The sequence below is a fragment of the Microtus oregoni genome, unplaced genomic scaffold, assembly GCF_018167655.1.
Source record: "Microtus oregoni isolate MIOR12 unplaced genomic scaffold, Mior012 000004F_ref0000308, whole genome shotgun sequence".
In the NCBI taxonomy this organism is placed as follows: Eukaryota; Metazoa; Chordata; class Mammalia; order Rodentia; family Cricetidae; genus Microtus; species Microtus oregoni.
The window spans coordinates 5,001,295-5,021,666 of NW_024543063.1; the positions used below are offsets into that span (position 1 = coordinate 5,001,295).

General features: G+C 46.5%; 1 protein-coding gene across 1 annotated transcript in view; it reads right to left on the reverse strand.

The window, feature by feature from the left end:
- Window positions 1-9,234: 9,234 nt before the first annotated feature.
- Window positions 9,235-20,372, reverse strand: part of Traf3ip1 (TRAF3 interacting protein 1) — a 48,555-nt gene continuing 37,417 nt past the window's right edge. Inside the window, exons 14-15 of the mRNA XM_041650079.1 lie at window positions 13,582-13,805; window positions 9,235-10,872 (exon numbers count right to left, since the gene is read on the reverse strand). Of these exons, the coding sequence (XP_041506013.1) occupies window positions 10,707-10,872; window positions 13,582-13,805 (390 nt within the window). The 3' untranslated portion in view covers window positions 9,235-10,706. The remainder of the gene's footprint in view (window positions 10,873-13,581; window positions 13,806-20,372) is intronic.

Here is a 20,372-nt window from a genome sequence, read left to right on the forward strand (position 1 = left end):
GGGTGGCTTCAGATGTGCCTTGGATGGAATTATAATCTGAAAAGGTAAAACCAGGAGCCACTGGTTGTGTCCGGAGTTTTGTACATGTCCTTTCCCGTAAATCAAGTTTCTGGTGAGAGTCCTAGAAACTGCAGATTTATTGGAGGAGGGAAGGCCTTGAGCCATTACTTGTGCCGAAATTCCTGCTTCTCTGTAGGCCAGAGGCTTCAACCAAATTCCTGAATGAGGGGGCTCCTCATCCTCCTCACGACCCCATAATTTCCCTCTCTATCCTACCTCAGAAGGAAGGGAAAGCAAAAACTTTTTTAAAATTTATTTAACTTTATTTAATGTGCATTCGTGTGAGGGTGTCAGGTCTTGTGAACTTCATTTTTAGACAATTGTGAACTGGGAATTGAACCCGGGTCCTCTGGAAGAGCAGTCAGTGCTGTTAACGGCTGAGCCATCTGTCCAGCCCCAAGCAAAAACTTCTTAAAGACTGGGGGCAGTGCATGGAGAGAGGGTCTTACTCTGTAGCCCTTGACTGGCCTGGAGCTGACTATGTAGACCTGTCTGACCTTGAACTCATAGAGATCAACCTGCCTCTGCTTCCCTGGTGCTGGGAAAGTACACCACCATACCTAGCAGATTGGTTTTTCTCTTTATTCAGTGTGTGTGTGTGTGTGTGTGTGTGTGTGTGTGTGTGTGTACATGTGCATGTGTACTGTGAGGGGCCAGAAGAGGGGGTTAGGCAACCTGGAGCTGGAGTTACAGGCAGTTGTGAGCCAGTGCCAGAAACTATACTCTGCTCCATCCCACTGAAGTTAGTATTTTAATGGGAACAATATCAGTTTGGAAAGATTAAAAAGGCCTGGGGTTGATTATATTGTATTTGCTTATGACTTTAAAAAGGTTAAAATGGCTAATTTCTTCAGTAGACCAGGCTGGCTTTGAAATCACAGAGATCAGCCTGCTTCAGCCTCCCAAGTTCTGGGATTCAGTGACCCAGCACAATTATTTTTTAAAGAGATTCTGGGACTATATGTTTTTGTGTCCTTTTTTGTTGTTGTTTTGGCTAAAGGTGTGTGTGTGTGTGTGTGTGTGTGTGTGTGAGAGAGAGAGAGAGAGAGAGAGAGAGAGAGAGAGGGGTGAGAATATGAAGTTGGGTCAGTGGGAGAATCTGGGAAGTTGGGGAGGGGAAAGAATATGACCAAAATACATTGTATAAAAAATTATTAAATAAAATAAGGTTTTGATTAGGTAGATCTTGCCTGGATCGGGTTGTCAAAGTTTCTGGCATGCAGTCAATTTCAACTGTGCCACCTTCCCTGGTCCCATGGGCTGCCCTCTTTTTTCACAGCCTTTGCATGGAGGTGATGCGACTTGAGCAGAGCCTTCCTCTCACACCACCATGCCCCTCACCTGCCTCTACTGCTCTCCTGGGGAGGTCAGCTGCTCTGGTAAAGAGATTAACAGCCCTTGCTCCCTGAAGGTAAGGTGGTCTCTCACACCCAACACATGGCAGCACTCTTCGTGCCTGGGGTAAGGCAAATGAAAGGACCCACACTTTACCATCACCCCCAAAGTCAGAACCCCAAGGTCAGGAGCCTGATTAGTGCTGTAGCTGTACCCAAGACCTCAGAGTCTACAGCTAACTGGGTTAAGCTTTTTCTCAAAGAACACCCAACCCCACATATCTCTCCCTTACAAAATCCCAGTTCTCCCAGGTTTTCTGAGCTCAGAAAACCTAACCAGAAAGGAATCCAGCAAGCAGCCCCTCATCCCATCTCAGCCCTTTCCCACTGCAGGCAGGTAGAGGGCTTTCCCAAAACACAGCAGGGACACCAGCCTGAGGCCCCAGTTGCATATAGGGAAGGATGCTGCCCACCCCCCAATCAGGTATGCTGACCCTCCACGGCTCCTGCCCTGTAGCATGAGAACTATGCAATAGATTGAATCAACGGCGGCCTGAATGGACATTTCTCCTGGTCCTGACCCCTGGGCAGTGTTGGGCACATCTACTATTCTCTTATGAAGCAGCATGTTTGGAACTCCATCCTTGGTGGAGATGGGAAGATTCTTCAGGTTTCACCACTGAGTCCAGAATTTCTTTTCCTGTCCCTGCTTGCTCTACAGACATTGCTACCCAAGCCCCAGAGCCAACTTGTGAAGTGCCGGGAGGCAGAGTCCACATCCTGCTGGTGGACCCCAAATGGGGCACTTCCTCCACAGATCAGTTCTATCCCTGTCACTGTAGCTGGTGGGAAGTGCCACTTCACTGGATGATAACCCAAATTTGGGAAGTGACCCCAAATTCCACGGGTGACATGTACCAGATATAGAAAATCTCAGAACTTTATGGACAGCCCTTATGTATATTCCTGTCATAACACTTGGCTGAAGGTCATTTTACTCCATTCGAATAAAAATCACAGAGGTAGCTCCCTCGGTGCTGACAGCCCTGCATACCCGAAATTCACATGCCAGACTTCCAAACCTCAGAGCTTACAGTTTAAGCCCCAGTAACTAGAGCCTTATGGTCCCAGCCTTTCAAAGCTAGGTCCTCAAATCACAGCAATTCTGTGCCTTCAAAGGTGGGGGCCCTGTAGCCGATGTCACAGTTCCAAAGCTGAGTGACCAGGTCCTCTGTTACCTGAACCAGAGGCTCATTGCTCACTGAAGAGCCAGGAACCGGCAAAATGTGGAAAGAGAAAAATTCTCAGCTCCTCTCTGCCCTTGCCTGTAGCACTGTTCCAGATGTTAGGAAAGATGAACAAAGCCAGGGAATGTGCAAGCGTACATACAGCAGCCAATGGGAGACATCCACAGCTGTCCCCCTGCCACCAGGGTTTCAGGCCCCAGCATAGAAGGCTGTGAAATCAGTCAGTCAATTCAAAACCTCTCCCTCTTTCCCTCCTCTCCCCTCCCTTCTTTCTGATGGTCTCCAGCTCATGGCAAATCTCCTGCCTCAGTCTCTCAAGTGCTGAGATTATAGGTATGAGTCACCACACCCAGCTAAAACATGTTTACTTCATATTTAAACCTTTTGAACAATTTAATTTCAAAAACCAAAATCTGTCCACAGTTGGGCCCTGGAATGTGACACTCTTTTGAGAAACCTGTGCCCACTCCAGAGTGTGACCACTGTCCTTACTTTTCTTTTGAAAAAAAATAATGTTCTTTGTATAAACTGTATACATGCAGTGCCCAAGGAAGCCAGAAGAGGTTCCGTCTGGTACTGCTTTTCCTGGAGCTGGAGTTACAGGTCCCCTGAAAAGGTGGCAAGCACTCCTCTCCATCCTAACTGTTGTCTCTCTTAACTCCCATGCTTCAGTATTTGTGAACACTTTTTCTAAGTAAACACGATACTGGCTTTGTCCTGACCTACACTGCAATTCTTTTCCTGCAGTGAAGAATCCTGGCTTCACCTGAGCAGAGTCTGAAAGTGCTCCACTGATGGAGGAAGGTCATTGGTTAATTAAATGAAGAAACTGCTTGCCCTGATAGGTTAGAACATAGGTGGGTGGAGTAAACAGAACAGAATCCTGGGAGGAAGAGGAAGTGAGCTGAGAGATGCCATGCTCCCCTCTCCCGGGCAGACGCAATAGCTCTGCTCTCTGAGGCAGACGCACGCGATGAAGCAAGCCACCAGGTCAGACATGCTGAATCTTTCCCGGTAAGACCGGTGCTACACAGTTTATTAGAGATGGGTTGATCGGGATATCAGAATTAGCCAGTAAGGGCTAGAGCTAATGGGCCAAGCAGTGTTTAAAAGAATACAGTGTCCATGTAATTATTTCGGGGCATAAGCTAGCAGGCGGCCAGGGTGCTGGGGGCGCAGCCCCGCTGCTCCTATTACTACACTCCATGAGCTGCTGGAGGCAGGGGTGGCAAAGACAGCAATTGCCTGTGTATGATGCCTCCTGGGTCCTGGCTCGTGGGAGATTTAGAGCTAAAGAAACCTCAGCCTGAAGTGGGAGAGGACCAGAGGAACAGTAACTCAGACACAAAGCATCTGAGAGTTCCTCCCAGCCCAGATCAGGAAGTGAATCCAGGACAGGAGGGCTCCAGAACACAGGACTAGTTTCACAGCAGGGTAGGCTGGGGCTGCAGCCCCTCCACATCCTGGACTCTGCCCTTCGCTATGTGGTCCTCACTGCCAGGTAACATTTTCCTCCCATAAAGCATAGCTTCTGTCAGCTGGACTCATAAATCTGCTAATGACCCTTGAAGGCCAGCTTTGTGCCCCTTAGGCAAACATCTGGGGCCCTTTGTTAGACAAGTCCAGCTACCCACCCCACCCCCTACCTCCTATTGTACACACACGGACGTGGCTTCTTTGCCTCCTCACACCATCCCAAGAGCTCTTGGTGTCCCATCTGTCCATCAGGGCCCTGGGCTCCAGGCCTGCTCTACCTGTGTGACCCCTAGCATTTACCTCACCTCACCTCACCTCACAGCTTCCCGAGAAGCTAACTCCTACATTCATTTCTCCCTCTACTGGAATGAGTGTGTGTTTCTCTCATGGGAACTTGCCTGGGTTTATGAGGACAAGTGGATCAACGTCCCTCAACAGCCAGAGCCAACAAGATCCAGGAATGCGGGGACAATGGACCAGAGTAGAGCATTGAATAGTGACCTCCAAGAGAACTGGCCCCTGTGAATGCAAATCAGCTACACAAAGGTCATTGCAAACGTCAGTGAAGAACCTCAGCACCAAGCCACTTGGAGTAGCATAGACTCCTAGGACAGTTTATTCCCAAAAGACACAGATATTACAGGCCTGGTCCCCAGTCCATGGTATTAGAAGTTGTGGAAGCCTTAGGAGGAGCCAAATGTCAGAAACTGGGGTGACTGGGAATGTACCATCAGACTGTGGGACCCAGACCTTCCTCATTCTCTTTTACTTCCCTGCCCATGCAGTGAGTGGTTTTGTTCTGTCACGTGCTCCCATAAAGTACCATCTTGCCACCAACTCAAAAACTGTGAGAGACTGCTCTGTGGCCTCACCAGCGGGCCACCAGGCTCCTCACTCAGAAACTAAAGGAGCGCTTCTCACCACACGCCCACACTGTCTCTGGTTTCCCTTGTGGACCAGGAGCAAGTCCAGCTGGATCCCCAGCCAGGACTTGTGGTGTATGAAAGGCTCCCCTAAAGGACTCGGAAAACAGAAGACAAAGAAGTCACAGCGTGTAACTGCTCTTAGCTGTGCTACCCTACCCACAAGCTCCATTTAGGGGACTTTTTCTTTCAGAAGTTAATTATTCTCATGCTTAGAATTTATTTCCACCTGGGCCCCAAACCAAAGGCCACAGCACAAAGCGGGGCTGTTGTGGAAGCTGAGGCTCCTGCAGAGGCCACACCGGGGTCAGAATCAACGGCACTACCTTGGGCAGGGAACCAGCAGAAGGCTATTTCTGAAGCCATAAAGGCTCTAAACGCCCTGCACTGCAATTAATAAATATCATTGTTGATAGACAGAAACAAAACCCGCCTTCACGTCTTGATTTGGTGGCCCGTTTGGTGAAGCACTTACGAACAGGCTCGGCCAACATACACACATAATGGCTTTAATTACATCCTGTGAATTTATTTTTCCAGAGAGAAATATTTCTGAGGGGAAATGTCCATAAAAGCAGCTTTAGCAGAGTGTGGTTGTGTGTGCATTTCCTATAGGAAATCTGTTTAGTTTAAATCCCAGCCTAAGGGCAAAAGACAGGGGACCCAGAACAGCCTGCTGACAGCCCAGAGGGGTGGTGTCTGGGGCCACTGTGCCCTTTGCTCTTTGCCCCTGAGATGACTCTCTCAGTTCTGCACTCAGTAATTCAGACCTATTCTTAGGAGAACGAAGGGGGCTATGCTTTCACGGCTGCATGCTGGGCACTGTTGTCCTCCCATGTGAGAACCCTCCCGGTTAGTAGGACAAGGACAACAAAGACAGGTTTGAGATGGAATTCTATTTTCTTAGTAATACGTGGAGTCACAACGTCAACTCTTTTCCAGGGACCCATTCTCACTGAGATCCCTGAGAGCTGGCCACCTCCCCAACTGTTGTTGTAAAGTAACTTTTTTTTTTTTTTTTTTTTGGTTTTTCGAGACAGGGTTTCTCTGTGGTTTTGGAGCCTGTCCTGGAACTAGCTCTTGTAGACCAGGCTGGTCTCGAACTCACAGAGATCCGCCTGCCTCTGCCTCCCGAGTGCTGGGATTAAAGGCATGCGCCACCACCGCCCGGCTAACTTTTGAATTCTAGCACACACACACACACATCAATGTTATATTAACATGTCTCCATATGCCACTTCTCTTTTTTTTTTACATCACCAATACGAACCATACTTTGTAACTTCCTGAATCTTTGGCTCTCCGGCTTCCATGACAGGCCTAACATCCAAGCACCTGATCTGCACTGATAGATGCTGAACCCTGTAGTAGGAGCTGCGGGGCTGCATTCCGCCACCCAGCTCCCGCCACCAGCTACCTTTACCCGAAATAACAACACACAAACTGTATTCTTTTAAACACTGCTTGGCCCATTAACTCTAGCCCTTACAGGCTAATTCTCACATCCCGATCAACCCATCTCTAATAATCTGAGTAGCATCAGTCTTACCGGGAAAGATTCAGCATGTCTGACTGGCAGCTTGCTTCATGGCGTCTGCCCGGGAGAGGGGAGCATGGCCTCTGTCTGAGGCGTCTTACCTCACTTCCTCCCAGCATTCTGTTCTGTTTACTCCTCCCACCTATGTTTTAACCTATGAGGGGCACGCAGTTTCTTTATTATAATTAACCAATGACCTTCCTCCATCAGAACCCAAGCGCATGAGGGAATTTTTAAACACAATGAAGTTGCCTCCGGTTACTTCAGTCCTATCCAGGCCCACTTTCAGGCGCTGAAGAGACAGCTCAGAGGGCAGAGTGCCTGTAGTACAAGCACGAAGGGTTGAGTCTGTATCCCAGCACCCACATACGAAGTGGCACAGGCACAGCCACACAGGAGTACAGCCCCAGTGCTGGGGGAGGAAAGGGACAAGACCGGAGGATCATGATCTTGCTGGCCAACCAGCCTAGCTGGCAAAAAAAAAAAAAAAAAAAAAAAAAAAAAAAAAAAAGAGTTCCAAGTTCAGTGAGACTCTTATTAAAGGGTAAGAAAGGGTATGGAACATTCAACATCCTTCTCTGGCGTCTGCATACAGGCATGAACACATGCACACACATGCATATACCACACACACATGCATGAGCACACCACACCACACATACGTAAATAATCCACGTTGCCCATGTCCTTACTCACAAACATATAAAATTGTAACCTTGGTATATACGTATACTCCTTGCTTTCGTTTTTATCATAAGTTTAAATTTTTTTAGATTTTTTGTTTATGGATGTTTGCCTGTATATGTGTGTGCCAAGGGAGTTCAAAAGACAATGGAGCCCCTGGAGCAGGAGTTACTGATGGTTCTAAGTCACCATGGACCTGCACCCAGGTCCTCTGTAAGAGTAGCAGATGCTCTTAACCCCTGAGCCATCTCTCCAGCCCTTGTCATGAGCTTAATGCTTCATTTATCTGGACAAAATTTTCTCTCTGTTACACAAAATGTTTCTGATGTCACAGTGTGTGTATGTGGGGGTGGGGGAGGATCAAGATATAGTTAGAAAAGAGATGTCCAGAAGTCAGAGTTTACATAGTTTCATGGATTAGATACCTGACTCATCCTCGGAATGGAAACTGCTAGAATACCATATACAATGTAATAAGTACCTTCTTCAACTCTGCAGTAATACCTTTTCTCAATAAATGCCAAGCAAGGCCCTTGGTAGGGAGAGGCATAACACATCAGAAAGACAGATCACAAACAACAGACAGAAGGAAGGAAAATTCAAATTTTGGTTCATACTTGGTCAAGAAAGTAACAAGCAAGCAGGGTCTGGAGGTGACTGGAGCCCCGCTCACTCTCTCCAGAGGCCTCTTTGCTCTGTAGATATTGTGACCTTCTACGACTTAGGAGTCCAAGTATTTTAACAGCAAGATGGATGTCTTGACAGGTTTAAAAATAAAGGAATGAAGAGGTCTTGAGTTTTAGAGGCAACAGGAGAGCTCTCTTGGAGGAGCAGCCTGCTGCGCCTGGCCCCTCTGAGGCTCTGAGAGGGTTGGGGAGCAGCGGCTGTGAGGATCCCAGAAGAAATGCGTCTGTACACGGTATTGCAGGCCGCAGGGCTTACGTGGAGCACTTCCAGGATGTTTTCAAACTACTTCAACCAACTTAATGCTTAAAACCCGCAGCTAAAGAGATTTTCTGTTTGCTTATTTGTGCCCATCAAAAATAGAGGGTGAACTTGGCTAGTTCAGGCAGCTTGGAAAAGCAAGGGAAGATCACCAAATCCTTTGTCAACACTAACTGGACGCCTGCCCACCCCAAATTCTCACTGGCACTCCAGGCACAGCAGGGAGGGTAACTCTGTCTTCACATATTTACTCACTATTAGTTTTTGTAAAGTTGACCACTGAGAGGAAAACAAGTCCGAAGGTTAGCCCTGAGCTGCTGCTTCAACTGTGTGTCTGGGTCTGTGTATGAGTGCATGTGCAGAAGGGAACTTAGGCCTCACCTTCCTCCTCATCTGAGGCAGGGGCTTGTTTGCTGCTGCAGAGACCAGGCTGGTCCAACCCCTGGGGATTACCTATCTCTGTCTCTCATCCTGCTGGAGGATGCCCTGGGACTGCAGATGTGAGTTACCACATCTGGCTGTTTTACGTGGGTGCTGGGGTCCCGACTCAGGTCCTCACACTTGCATAGTGAACGCTTTACCCACTGCATCCGGGCTATTTCCACACACTTCCTCTAAGCCCAGATTAGCATCGGCTGAGTCTGTAACTTCAAGTCCACACTTCTAGAAAACTTACGAACCACAGGACGGAAACAACTAGGGATACCACTTCTGTACTCTCTCAAAATAATTTGTACATCTCAAGACAGACAGTCACACACAAAGGCCTTCAGAAATGTCACAAGTGATCTTTAACCTTCAGCAGAGGATGAGCAGGCTCATAAAGTGTCAGTCACTACAGGAAAAGCAGTGTGTCCCAGTATGGATGAGAAGTTATTTCCCCTGAACACACCCGAATATTAAAAATCCAAAAGCTTACAACCTTTTTTGCATCAACTTGACAATCTGTACACTTATAGGAAAAATAGGTGATTATTTTAATGATTTATGTATAAAAGAAAAATAAAACTTTATGATACAATCTGATAGACTACAGAATATAAAATTTACTCACATACAGTGTATATAATTTTGCAACATAAAAATTCTATTCATATATACAAATTCAAAAAGTTTTTATATATATCTTAACTTGGGCTGCATAGGGTTCACTTAGGGTTATGGCTAAGTCATTCAATTTATTAGAAAAGAGATTATGAACATACAAAAGACTATTGACAAACAATCCTTCCCTCCCCCTCAAACTATTCAGAAGCATCTGGTTGGCAGAGTAGTGTGCTGTGCTTCAGCAAGGAGAACTCCTACCAGCTGAAGGGAGTCTACATACTGTCCCTATAGCCCCCAGTTGAGAACTCGGCTGCTGCCTTCCACTGACTGAGAAACACTAGCTGTGCCGTGTGTAAGTCTTTAGGAAACAAAATGTGCTCAGGCAGTCTTCACACTTACCAGGGCTCGCCTTGGTGAACATAATAAATACTCAGAAACATGAGGGTCATCTCAGACCTTAAGCCGGTAAGAACCTCCAAAGACAGTGAGACCCTTTATACAATAATTCAAGACCTTAGGAAGTATTTACAGTACTTTATGTAGGCGAAAAACTGAATATAAACCATAAAAAAATAATTTATGCACCTTTAAAAAAGGAAAACAAACACAAACTCTAAGTTGGTGTACTCTCTTCCTTAGTCTCTCGGCACTCCCAGCTCTTGGTGCATGCACCTACATGAAGGAAAAGAACTGTGCTGCCCTTCACGCTACAAGGTCTGGGGGCCTGGGGGACTGCTTATCCATGGGGAGTACCCTAGAGGCTGAAGAAAGCCAAGGAGGCGGCCCGGTACAGTTTCCCATCAGACAACGTCCATAAAGGCCAGACTGAATTCTCTTTCGGCATCTGAACTTCAAGGGTCAAGAAAAGCAGACAGCAGGGCCATGAGGGGACTGCCCCGAAGCACGGGCAATAGTAAGAGGGCAGCATTCCCACACAGGTGACAGGCACCTTACAAGGACACAGGCTGAAATGACCCCTTTCAGGTAGAAATCAAAATGTAACTTAATCATTTCAAGCCTCGTTCTATTTTTAAGTACCCACCAAAAAGTACACAATCACTCTTTGCTTGGTGCTGGTAGGAAGTCCTCCTGGGAGACTCAAAAGCCGAAATAAAGACCTGCCGTTTCCCCAGTGGGGTGACACAACTTACCTGCTAGAAAATTCGGGGGCAGGATTAAACAGGCTTCAGCAGAAAACATATTTGCCAAAGAACAAAGAAACAAGCCCTCCCACAAAGGCGAGCTGAAGACTAAAGTAGCGAGCACTGCAGCTGGAAGGAGGTAAAACAACACGGCCTTTTAATAAGTTTAGCGCCTAAACCCAAAGTTCTGTAGCTAGCTGGGTCCGGGCATCTGCAGTCCATTTTCTCAACAGACTGGGACTCAGAGTGACAGTTTCCTGCCTTTTCTCCCATCATGAGGATGGGGGCTCCATCTCTGCAGGACTGGCCGTTCACCTTCGGGACGTCAGGTTGATACTATGCACCATTTTCTGGATCTTCTCCTCGTTCTTTAGGATGTTGGCCTTTATGGCACAGATCTTGTCCTGCTGGTCTTTGATCTGCTGCTCCAGCTCAGACAGCTCGGCCTTCAGGGGTTCCACTGCACTGTCTGTGATGCTGGGGGGTGGGGGGAGACAACGAGCGGCTCATTAGTGTCCTGAGAGTTCCGTCTGTGACACTTCCTCCAACCCAAAAGCCAAGAGTTAAGTGTCAGACCCCTAAGATGGTGCCAAGCACCACTCACAACCGGCAGGCCTACAGTGCAAGCAAACCTGAGAATGCCAAGCTTGTTAACTTCCCACAAAACCAGGAGAGCCCAGGGCTTTATGCTGGCATAACAGAGAGCTGCTTCCCCAGCCCATGTAAGATTCCCTTTAAAAGTAAGATGAGAAAAAAACTAATATTTCCTCAGTGACAGGTTTGAAGTCCTCAAAGTATACACACAAAAAGAAGCAAGGGGCAACAGGAAAGTGGGCTACCGAGTCCCCACAGACAGTGGGACCCAGCCTGGACCAGCCAGGAGACACCTCTCCTCTGGATAAGGCTCACAGGACTTAGAGGGGCTCCCTCTGCCCATGCCCTATTTGTTCAGCAGGGACAGGTGACCTCTTCACTCTTGGGCAGAGCACTGGAACAAGCACAGACTATGCCTCAGAATGCTGGAGTCAAACGTAACCTTTCCCTGCAGGCTGCTAAAGCCTATAACAGCCCTTTGCTGCAGTAGAGCAGGGTCAGGTTTTATAAGCAAGGCTCTCAGGGCTGACACTTGAATCAGCACTAGTGGTCTCGGTGATTTTTTAGATTTCATCATGTTGCATACTTAAAAATTCATAGGACTAAACATAATAGTAAGAAAGAACCCCACATTTGTTGTCTAATACAAATACAAAGCGGTCAGTCCTGAAACCATATGCACACAATAAAAGCAGACTTAGCAGGAGTGTTTACGTATTTGTGTACACACAGATATACATATACAATCAAAAAGAAAAGGCTATCCATTTGAGAGTGGGGGCATCAGAGGCGCTGGAGGGATACTTAGGATGGGCTGGAGGAAAGAAAATAGGAAAAGTGATAAAAGTGATGTGTAATTCTACTATGAAATTAATTTCTTTCTTTTTTTTTTTTTTTGGTTTTTCGAGACAGAGTTTCACTGTAGTTTTAGAGCCTGTCCTGGAACTAGCTCTTGTAGACCAGGCTGGCCTCGAACTCACAGAGATCCGCCTGCCTCTGCCTCCCTAGTGCTGGGATTAAAGGCGTGTGCCACCACCGCCCGGCTGTTGAAATTAATTTCTCAGAAAATTAATTAATTTTCTCAGAAAATTCGGGATCAACCTACCCCCGGACCCAGCAATACCACTCTTGGGAATATACCCAAGCGAGGCCCTATCATACAATAAAAGTATATGCTCAACTATGTTCATAGCAGCATTGGTTGTAATAGCCAGAACCTGGAAACAACCTAGATGTCCTTCAATGGAAGAATGGATGAAGAAAGTATGGAATATATACATATTGGAGAACTACTCAGCAGTAAAAAACAAGGACTTCTTGAATTTTGCATGCAAATGGATGGAAATAGAAAACACTATCCTGAGTGAGGTAAGCCAGACACAAAAAGAGGAACATGGGATGTACTCACTCATATTTGGTTTCTAGCCATAAACCAAGGACATTGAGCCTATAATTAGTGATCCTAGAGAAGCTAAATAAGGAGAACCCAAAGAAAAACATATAGGCATCCTCCTGAATATTAACCTTCAGCAAGCGATGAAAGGAGACAGAGACAGAGACCCACATTGGAGCACAGGACTGAATTCTCAAGGTCCAAATCAGGAGCAGAAGGAGAGAGAGCACGAGCAAGGAACTCAGGACCATGAGGGGTGCACCCACACATTGAGACAATGGGGATGTTCTACTGGGAACTCACCAAGACCAGCTGGCCTGGGTCTGGAAAAGCCTGGGATAAAACTGGACTCTCTGAACATAACGGACAATGAGGACTACTGAGAACTCAAGAACAATGGCAATGGGTTTCTGATCCTACTGCACGTACTGGCTTTGTGGGAGCCTAGGCAGTTTGGATGCTCAACTTACTAGACCTGGATGGAGGTGGGGGGTTCCCTGGACTTCCCACAGGACAGGGAACCCTGATTGCTTTTCGGGCTGAGGGGGGGGGAGACTTAATTAGGGGAGAGGGAGGGAAATGGGAGGCAGTGGCTGGGAAGAGACAGAAATCTTTAATAAATAAATAAATTTAAAATAAAAAAAATGAAAAAAGAAAAGACAGTACAGTTTCATTTTGGCATGGCAGTACACATATTCAATCACAATGCTCAGAGGCGGGTGATCTCTGTGAGTTCAAGGCCAGCCTGGTCTACATAGTGAAGTCTAGGCCATCCATGCTACACTGTGAGACCCTGTCTAAAAAAACAAACAAAAAAAAAAAAAAAGGAGGGAGGGGAACCAATTCTAACTCAGCTTTTTCGTAACATGAATTTACAAATTTATCATTCAGTCATATCATATGTTCTGGGAAAAAAAGGGTCACACATTAAACCACATGCTTCTAGATTACTGACTACAAACACAGGACACCTTTCTAAAGAAATCTGCTCTAAATAAAACAACTCTCTAAATAAATCTCACTTCTCAGTGGCTAGTCTATTTCTTTAGTAACAATTCTGAACGAGCTCATCAGTATCTCACTCATAGCCCTTACCTCCCTCTCCCCTCCTGCAGCCCCCAGCTCTCCCTCCCCTCCTGCAGCCCCCACCTTTCCCCTCCTGCAGCCCTCACCCCCTCCCCTCCTCCTGCAGCCCCTACCTCTGCTCCTTGCTCAGGGCCTCGGCATGCTGCCTGTTCTCGCTGTGCCACAGCTGCAGCTCGTTCTGCATGGCATCGACGTCCTCCTGGATGTAGTCCATGATCTTCCCCAGGGGCAGTGCGCTCTTACACAGGGTCTGGATGGACACGCGGAGCTTCTCTATCTCCTTCGACACAATGTCCTTCTCCTTCTTCCAGGCTGACTCAAAGATCAGTGAGCGCTCCTTCAGTTAGGGGAAGCAGGAAGATAAAGTCTTTAGGAGTGAGCTAGGCAAGTTAGAGGCAGCAGAAGGAAAACCTGAGGACCAGAACTTATCAGAAACTAAAGTGTGTACTCTGCAGATTCCTCGAGAAGCTGGAAAGACAAGTGGAGGACGCATGCACAAATCACCCTGTACAGAGAAGACACGGACAGTCAGCGAGCACAGAGAGCTCACAAAATTCAGTGGCAGCGAGTAGATAAACCAACATGAAGAGGGACAAGAGACAGAGGGTTCATTGGAGGTGGCACGTGGCCAGCAGTAAGCCATGAAAATGTGTCTAAGAACACCAGCGGCTCGAAGTGCAATGCCAGGTGCAGGAAGAAGAAGCTGGGTCTCTAGTGATTGCTGGTGAGGCAGTCTGGGGTGTCTTTAAAGGCTATCCCAGGCTACAGCTTGAATAACAAAGGGGCCTTTGAAAGGTGACTGGGTAACAGAGGGTCTCTCTTCACCCTTGAGAACTTCACAGTTAGGAGGTGGGGCCTGGCAGGAGGAAGCCGGCATGGGGAGCTGCCTTTGAGAGTGCAGCTTGCTCCTGCCATCTCCGCTCCCTCTGCTCCTCAGCTGCAGGGGTGAGCAGCTGTGCTCTGCTGCCAGCACACCCTCTCCACCATGATGCTCAGCCTCGCCGTGCCCCCAACCCGCCCTGTCCCCCCCTCCCAGCAATGGAGCTGACTCAGCACAGGTGGAAGCCCCAGAAGCTGCAAACCAAAGCACAACTCTCTCCCCTGAAGATGTTTTCCTCAGGTATTCTGTCACAGTGACAGAGAGGCGATTAATGCACAGACAGTCTAGCAAAGGAACAGTCAAACATTTACTCAGAAAAAAATTAAACTTACATTCACAATAAAATCTATACATAGCAGGGCAGAGGTGGCACACACCTTTAATCTCAGCTTTCGGGAGGCAGAGGCAGGCGAATCTCTGAGAGCTCAAGGCCAGCCTGGTCTACAGAGTGAGCTCCAGAACAGCCAGGGCTACACAGAGAAACTGTCTCGGAAAAAAAAAAAACTATGTATAAACATTGACATTTTATTCAAGCTAGTTACAAGCTGGACACAGTGGCATATGCTTGTAATTCCAGAACTTGGAAGGTAGAACCAGGAGGATCAGAAGGTCAAAGTTATCCTCAGGTACAAAGCCAGTTTGAGGTCAGCTTGAGATCTGTCACAATAAAGATAAAAATAAAGGAAAACAAACAAACAAACAAAAAGTAGTCACAAGCTAGAAATAGCCCACATATGTTAAATAAACTATGGTATATCAATACCATGGAAGATATACAGCAACAAACACACATACATGATCACCTGGACAACTCTTGGAGAACTATGCCAAAGGAAAAACCCTGCTAAGCTATAAACTGAGTCCTCTCATATATACAAGCTTGAAACGCAGAACAGAAGCGGGGGCACGCACACTACTGACGGCCTGGAACAAAAGGTGGGAGAGAACAGGTTAAGTTATAAAAGGGCACTGAGAATGATCGTGTGACAGGAACGTTCTGGAGCTTGACTATGCTAGTGTCGGTAACCGGGGTGTGGGGGAAACCCCAATGGCGAGGTGGGGGGCTTCAGAGCACATTTCCAGTGCTTTCCACAGCTCAGAGAGATCCAAGGGTACCTCAAATTAAAATGCTTTTGTTAAGAGAGATGGGAAAGCCAGGCATGGTGGTACATGCTTGTAATCCTAGAGTCAGAAGTGGAGACAGGCAGGTGGGCTTGCTGGCCAACCAGCCTGCCTACTAGGTGAGTGAGACACCTTGTCCAGTAAGAAAAGGCAAACAAGCTAGACAGACAGCTCCGTGCTTAGAAGGACTGGCTCTCTTTCAGGAATCCAGGTGCAATTTCCAGCACCCACATGGCAGCTAACAACATCTGTAACTCCAGTTACAGGGGGTCAAACCCTTCTGGCTTCTATGGGCACTAGACATACACACATAGTACACAGACATATATGAAAGCAAAACACCCATATACATAAAAAAACAACTTTTTTTTTTTTTGGTTTTTCGAGACAGGGTTTCTCTGTAGCTTTGGAGCCTGTCCTGGAACTAGCTCTGTAGACCAGGCTGGTCTCGAACTCAGAGATCCGCCTGCCTCTGCCTCCCGAGTGCTGGGATTAAAGGCGTGCGCCACCACCGCCCGGCTTAAAAAAACAACTTTTTTTAAGGTGGACAGTGCCTGAAGAACTTGATACCCGAGGTTGTCCTCTAACCTCTACTTGCACAGACAGGGCACATATTCATGTATACGCATACACATCTGCGTGCGCACACACACACACGGGAGTGATTCTATAAAACCTTTTAAACTAAAACACTAATGACTAAAAGGAGAATAACTACTTCTAAGGGGAAAATGAAGTATATTATATGCAAATCAGTAGGCCTCTCTACATCTGCTGCTGCAGAAGCTGAGCAAATGCAGAACAGCCATACGCTTACAGAACCATTTCTCTCTAACAGGAGCAGAGTCGAGCACGGCACAAGCTACCATGATGCTGAGTGACAGAAAGCAAACTGGGTCCTGTACAGTGGGCAGGGGCAGATCTCCTGCAAGGCGGGATCCAGATGTGAAGGAGAATTGGAGCAGTCTCTGGGAAGGAACACGCAGGGGAGGCTGGGGGCTGGGGAACAGGGAGTGTCACAGGTGGGAGACAATTGACTAGTGATGCACTGGGAAGGTAGGGACCGGGGGAAGCATATCTGTCTTTGGTTAGTTGTTTCATGTTTTGTTTTGTTTTAAGATGGGGTCTCAACTGGCCTCAAACTTGCTATGTAGCCAAGGACAACCTTGAACTTCTGATCCTTTTCTCCACCTCCTGAGTGCCAGGATAACAGGACTGTGCCACCAAGCGTAGCTTAGGAGAGTATTTCAGTCATGATTTTTTAAGTAGAAGTCTTTCATTGCATTGTTGAAACCCCACAGATCAGTCTCACACTCCGGGATCCTGTTTCAGCAACCCGATCTTACCAGCCAGCCTCTGCACTGGTCCTTTACAGAGACACAGGTAACATCCACTCCACACCCCTGCCCACTGCGGCCTCGTTTCTAACTGCTGTGACTTGTGATTTGAAACAATGTCAGTATCATTCTGAATCAGAACCAACTCAGCTTCAAGGCCGCAGACACTCAACAGGCATCTGAGCTCACCTGGACCCTGCACACATATTCTTGAGGCTCATTCTCCTGAATGACAAGACTGATGAGGTGAGAATGCACAGGCCATGTGACACTGTGATCATGTTCTGTGCACAGTCACAGACTCAAGGACCTCTCTATTAAAAAACAAACCCAAATTCCCCCAAACTAACAGACCTCTTCTTAAGTTTTCTGAAGGAAACCAATCCTAGAAATAATAATAGTTAATATTGTTATTGTATTAATAGTAGTTATTATACAATAAAGCTGCTGTTATTATACTATATATAAAAATAATTATTATTATAATTATTATATAATATATTATAATTATTATTATTGCTATTAAGGTCATTGAGGAAACAGCACTGAGTATGTCCCCTCTGCCCCTCTCACAGAATGTCAATGGAAACAATGTCCCTAAGAAATCAACTCAAGCAATACAAGAATCACAGGTAAACGAAGCCAAAATAAAAACACTTGTGTCTGGAACTGAGCTTCAGAAAAGGGCATTCTCTAGAACCGCTCACTGGGAGTTGACATGCGGCTGATGATACCACGCCACCTGGCGGCCAAGTAAGAATCTGAGGGGCAGCCCAGATGACCAAACAAGGAACCAAAATCCCTCACAGGAGACTCAGTTAAACAGACTGAACAAGGCTATTTACCTAAATTAAAATATAACACGGGAGGGTTATTTTGTTCATTAAGAGGCATCTGAAGATACAACATGTTTTTACATTTCCCCGGTTTTTTTCTACCGTGTCTCATGCAGCCCGGCTGGCCTCCAGCTCCTAGGATTACAGGAATATGCCACCATGCCCTGTTTTAAATGCTCCTCTGTGATATCACCCATAATTTCCTGACAGTTGTTATCTTTTTCTTTTAATAAATATAAGCAGGTCACAGGTGACAAACAACCAGATCCCACCGGACACCAACAGGACCTGATTCACAGGAGCAGGAGGCAAAAAAGCAAAATCACAGGGACTTTAAACCAACCGGGTGAGAACAAAACCCATGGGAAGAATGTTTCAGTAGCTACCTCTGAACAAGAGCATTTACATCTGATCAGAGCAAACCGAAATAAAGAGGAGCCAAGAGGCTGCAAGATTTAAAAAAAAAAAAAAAACCTGAAGACCTCGAGAGAGAAGCAGTCAAATGTGTTAGACGCGAACTCTGTTTGTGACTACTCACACAGTGCACAGCGCCTTCGCCTACCAACTTCAGGAAGCAACAACTGTTAGAGGGGAAAGGACACTATGAAAACTGAATTTTGAGTTGCTTTTCAAAAAGTTTTCATGAATTTTAACTAAGGAAAAAGTGCCAGTGGAAGCTAGTAATCCTAGTGTATAACCTCTTGAGAAGCAAGCATATAACTGGGAAAATGCATAAAGCATTTAATACAATAAACATACAATTATAAAATCAATAATACAGTAAATATGATCCATGTATTTATTCTATCACATGTAGTTCAAGTCCATTAGCACAGCAAGAAATCTCTTTCCTTCCAATGAACTTCAAAGCCAGGCTGGAGGAATACCCAGATTAGAAATATTAGAAATAATAGAAATAGAAGTGACAGGACAAAAGGTACGCCTGATTCATGAGTCTGGTCCAGAAGCACTTAGCTAAGCACTTAGATGGAGGGGAGGGAGGAGGGATGAACACAGTCTGCTGGCAACAGGCAGCTGCTGTGCTCGAGCTGAGTGGGATGTACATTTAGGTGAAAGTGTCGGCATGGAGCTGGGAAGAGGATTTACTCAGACGGTAAAGCGCTCACTGCTGAACATGAGGTCCTGAGTTCAGTCCCTAGCACCCACGGCAGCAGTGCAGCCTTTGCTACCAATGTTGGGGAGGTGGAGACAGGAGGGTTCCTGGGGCTTGCTGACAATCCAGTGCAGCAGAGCAGTAAGTTCTGGGTTCAGTGAGAGACCTTGCCTCAAAAAATAAGGTGAAGAGCAACTGAGGACACCCTTGTTGACCTTTGGCCTCCACACTCCTCACCTACCAAATACACACAAGCACGCAGGCACGCACGCACTCACAATGACCCAGAATAAAGTATGCGAAAATGTACAGTCTCTTACCTGTTTACCTTTTAAAGTGTACTGATTTGATTTTGTGTTTATGTAATGAATATGCATGTATGTGTCCAGATGCACACGCCTATGCTCACTTGAAGCCATAGGAAGGTGTCAGGTGTATTCCATCACTTTCCACCTTATTTCTTTTGAGATACGGTCTCTTCCTGAACCTGGGCTCATGGTTTGTTTGGTTTTTTTGTTTTGTTTTATTTTGTTTTGTTTTTGGCTAAGCTGACAGCCAGCAAGACCCAGTGATCCTCCTGTCTCCACCTCCCATAGTGCTAGGGCTACAAGTTTGTGTGGGATTCATACTCCAGTCCTCATGTTTGCACAACAAGGTCTTTTACCAAGCCACCTTCTAGCCCCTGGTTTACTTAATAAACAAAACAAACAAACAAACAACAGGATGCTAGATAAGCACTAGAAAACTAAATATTCAAGGGAATCCAAAAGAAAAAAAGGAAGGTGGTAATGGCGTGACAATAGAGGCATTTGTCAAACTGAAGCTGGTCAGCTCCAGGGTCCAGGCTGGTGCCAGAGGGGGATGAAGACAGCCCGGCAAGCAGAGGAGGCCTGGAAGTGCAGGCCAATCCCTGAAGTCGAAGTCGCGTACTTCAGAACAGCCTGGCAAACACAGATGGGGTAAACAGCTCCCCAGGAAATGTCACGGAAGAGACAGCTGGAGGACCCCATTTCTCATCTCCCTTTGTGCCAAGCTTCCTGACATAAATGCCCACAAGGGAGACCACCTCAGCCCACCTAAGCGGCTCTCTCCCCTGACCCTGTACCTGTCAAGGCTTGGGCCTAAAAACCGGCCCCAAGCTTCACGAAGGGTAATGGAATCTGACTGTAGTTAACAAACCAACAGAGGCCAAAATACTCTCTAGTGTTCTCTGTGACAGTTATGAACCAACTGCCAGCAAGCATGCTAAAGTGCAGGGCATGCCTTCACCTTCATCTTTTCTTGCAGGCTGGAACGCAGTTCTGAGGAATTGAGTTGGGGCAGCCATATTATCCCACGCCTAACTTCGGTTAGGCATGTAGAAGGATGACTAGGCCATTGCCAGCTGGATTTCAGCCTCCAGACATTGACATATCAAACAAAATTCTCCTGACCTCACTGAACTTACGATTACTTCAAAATTAAGAAGAACTATAAAAATGTATGCAACTATTAAAGAAATTGACTCAGTAAATCAAAAAGCTTTGAGAGAATAAAAGATGAAAAGATTGAGATTTCAATGCTCAGAAAACAGCAAGGAAAGAGACTAGCAAGGGACACAGTGGTGGCCAGGACA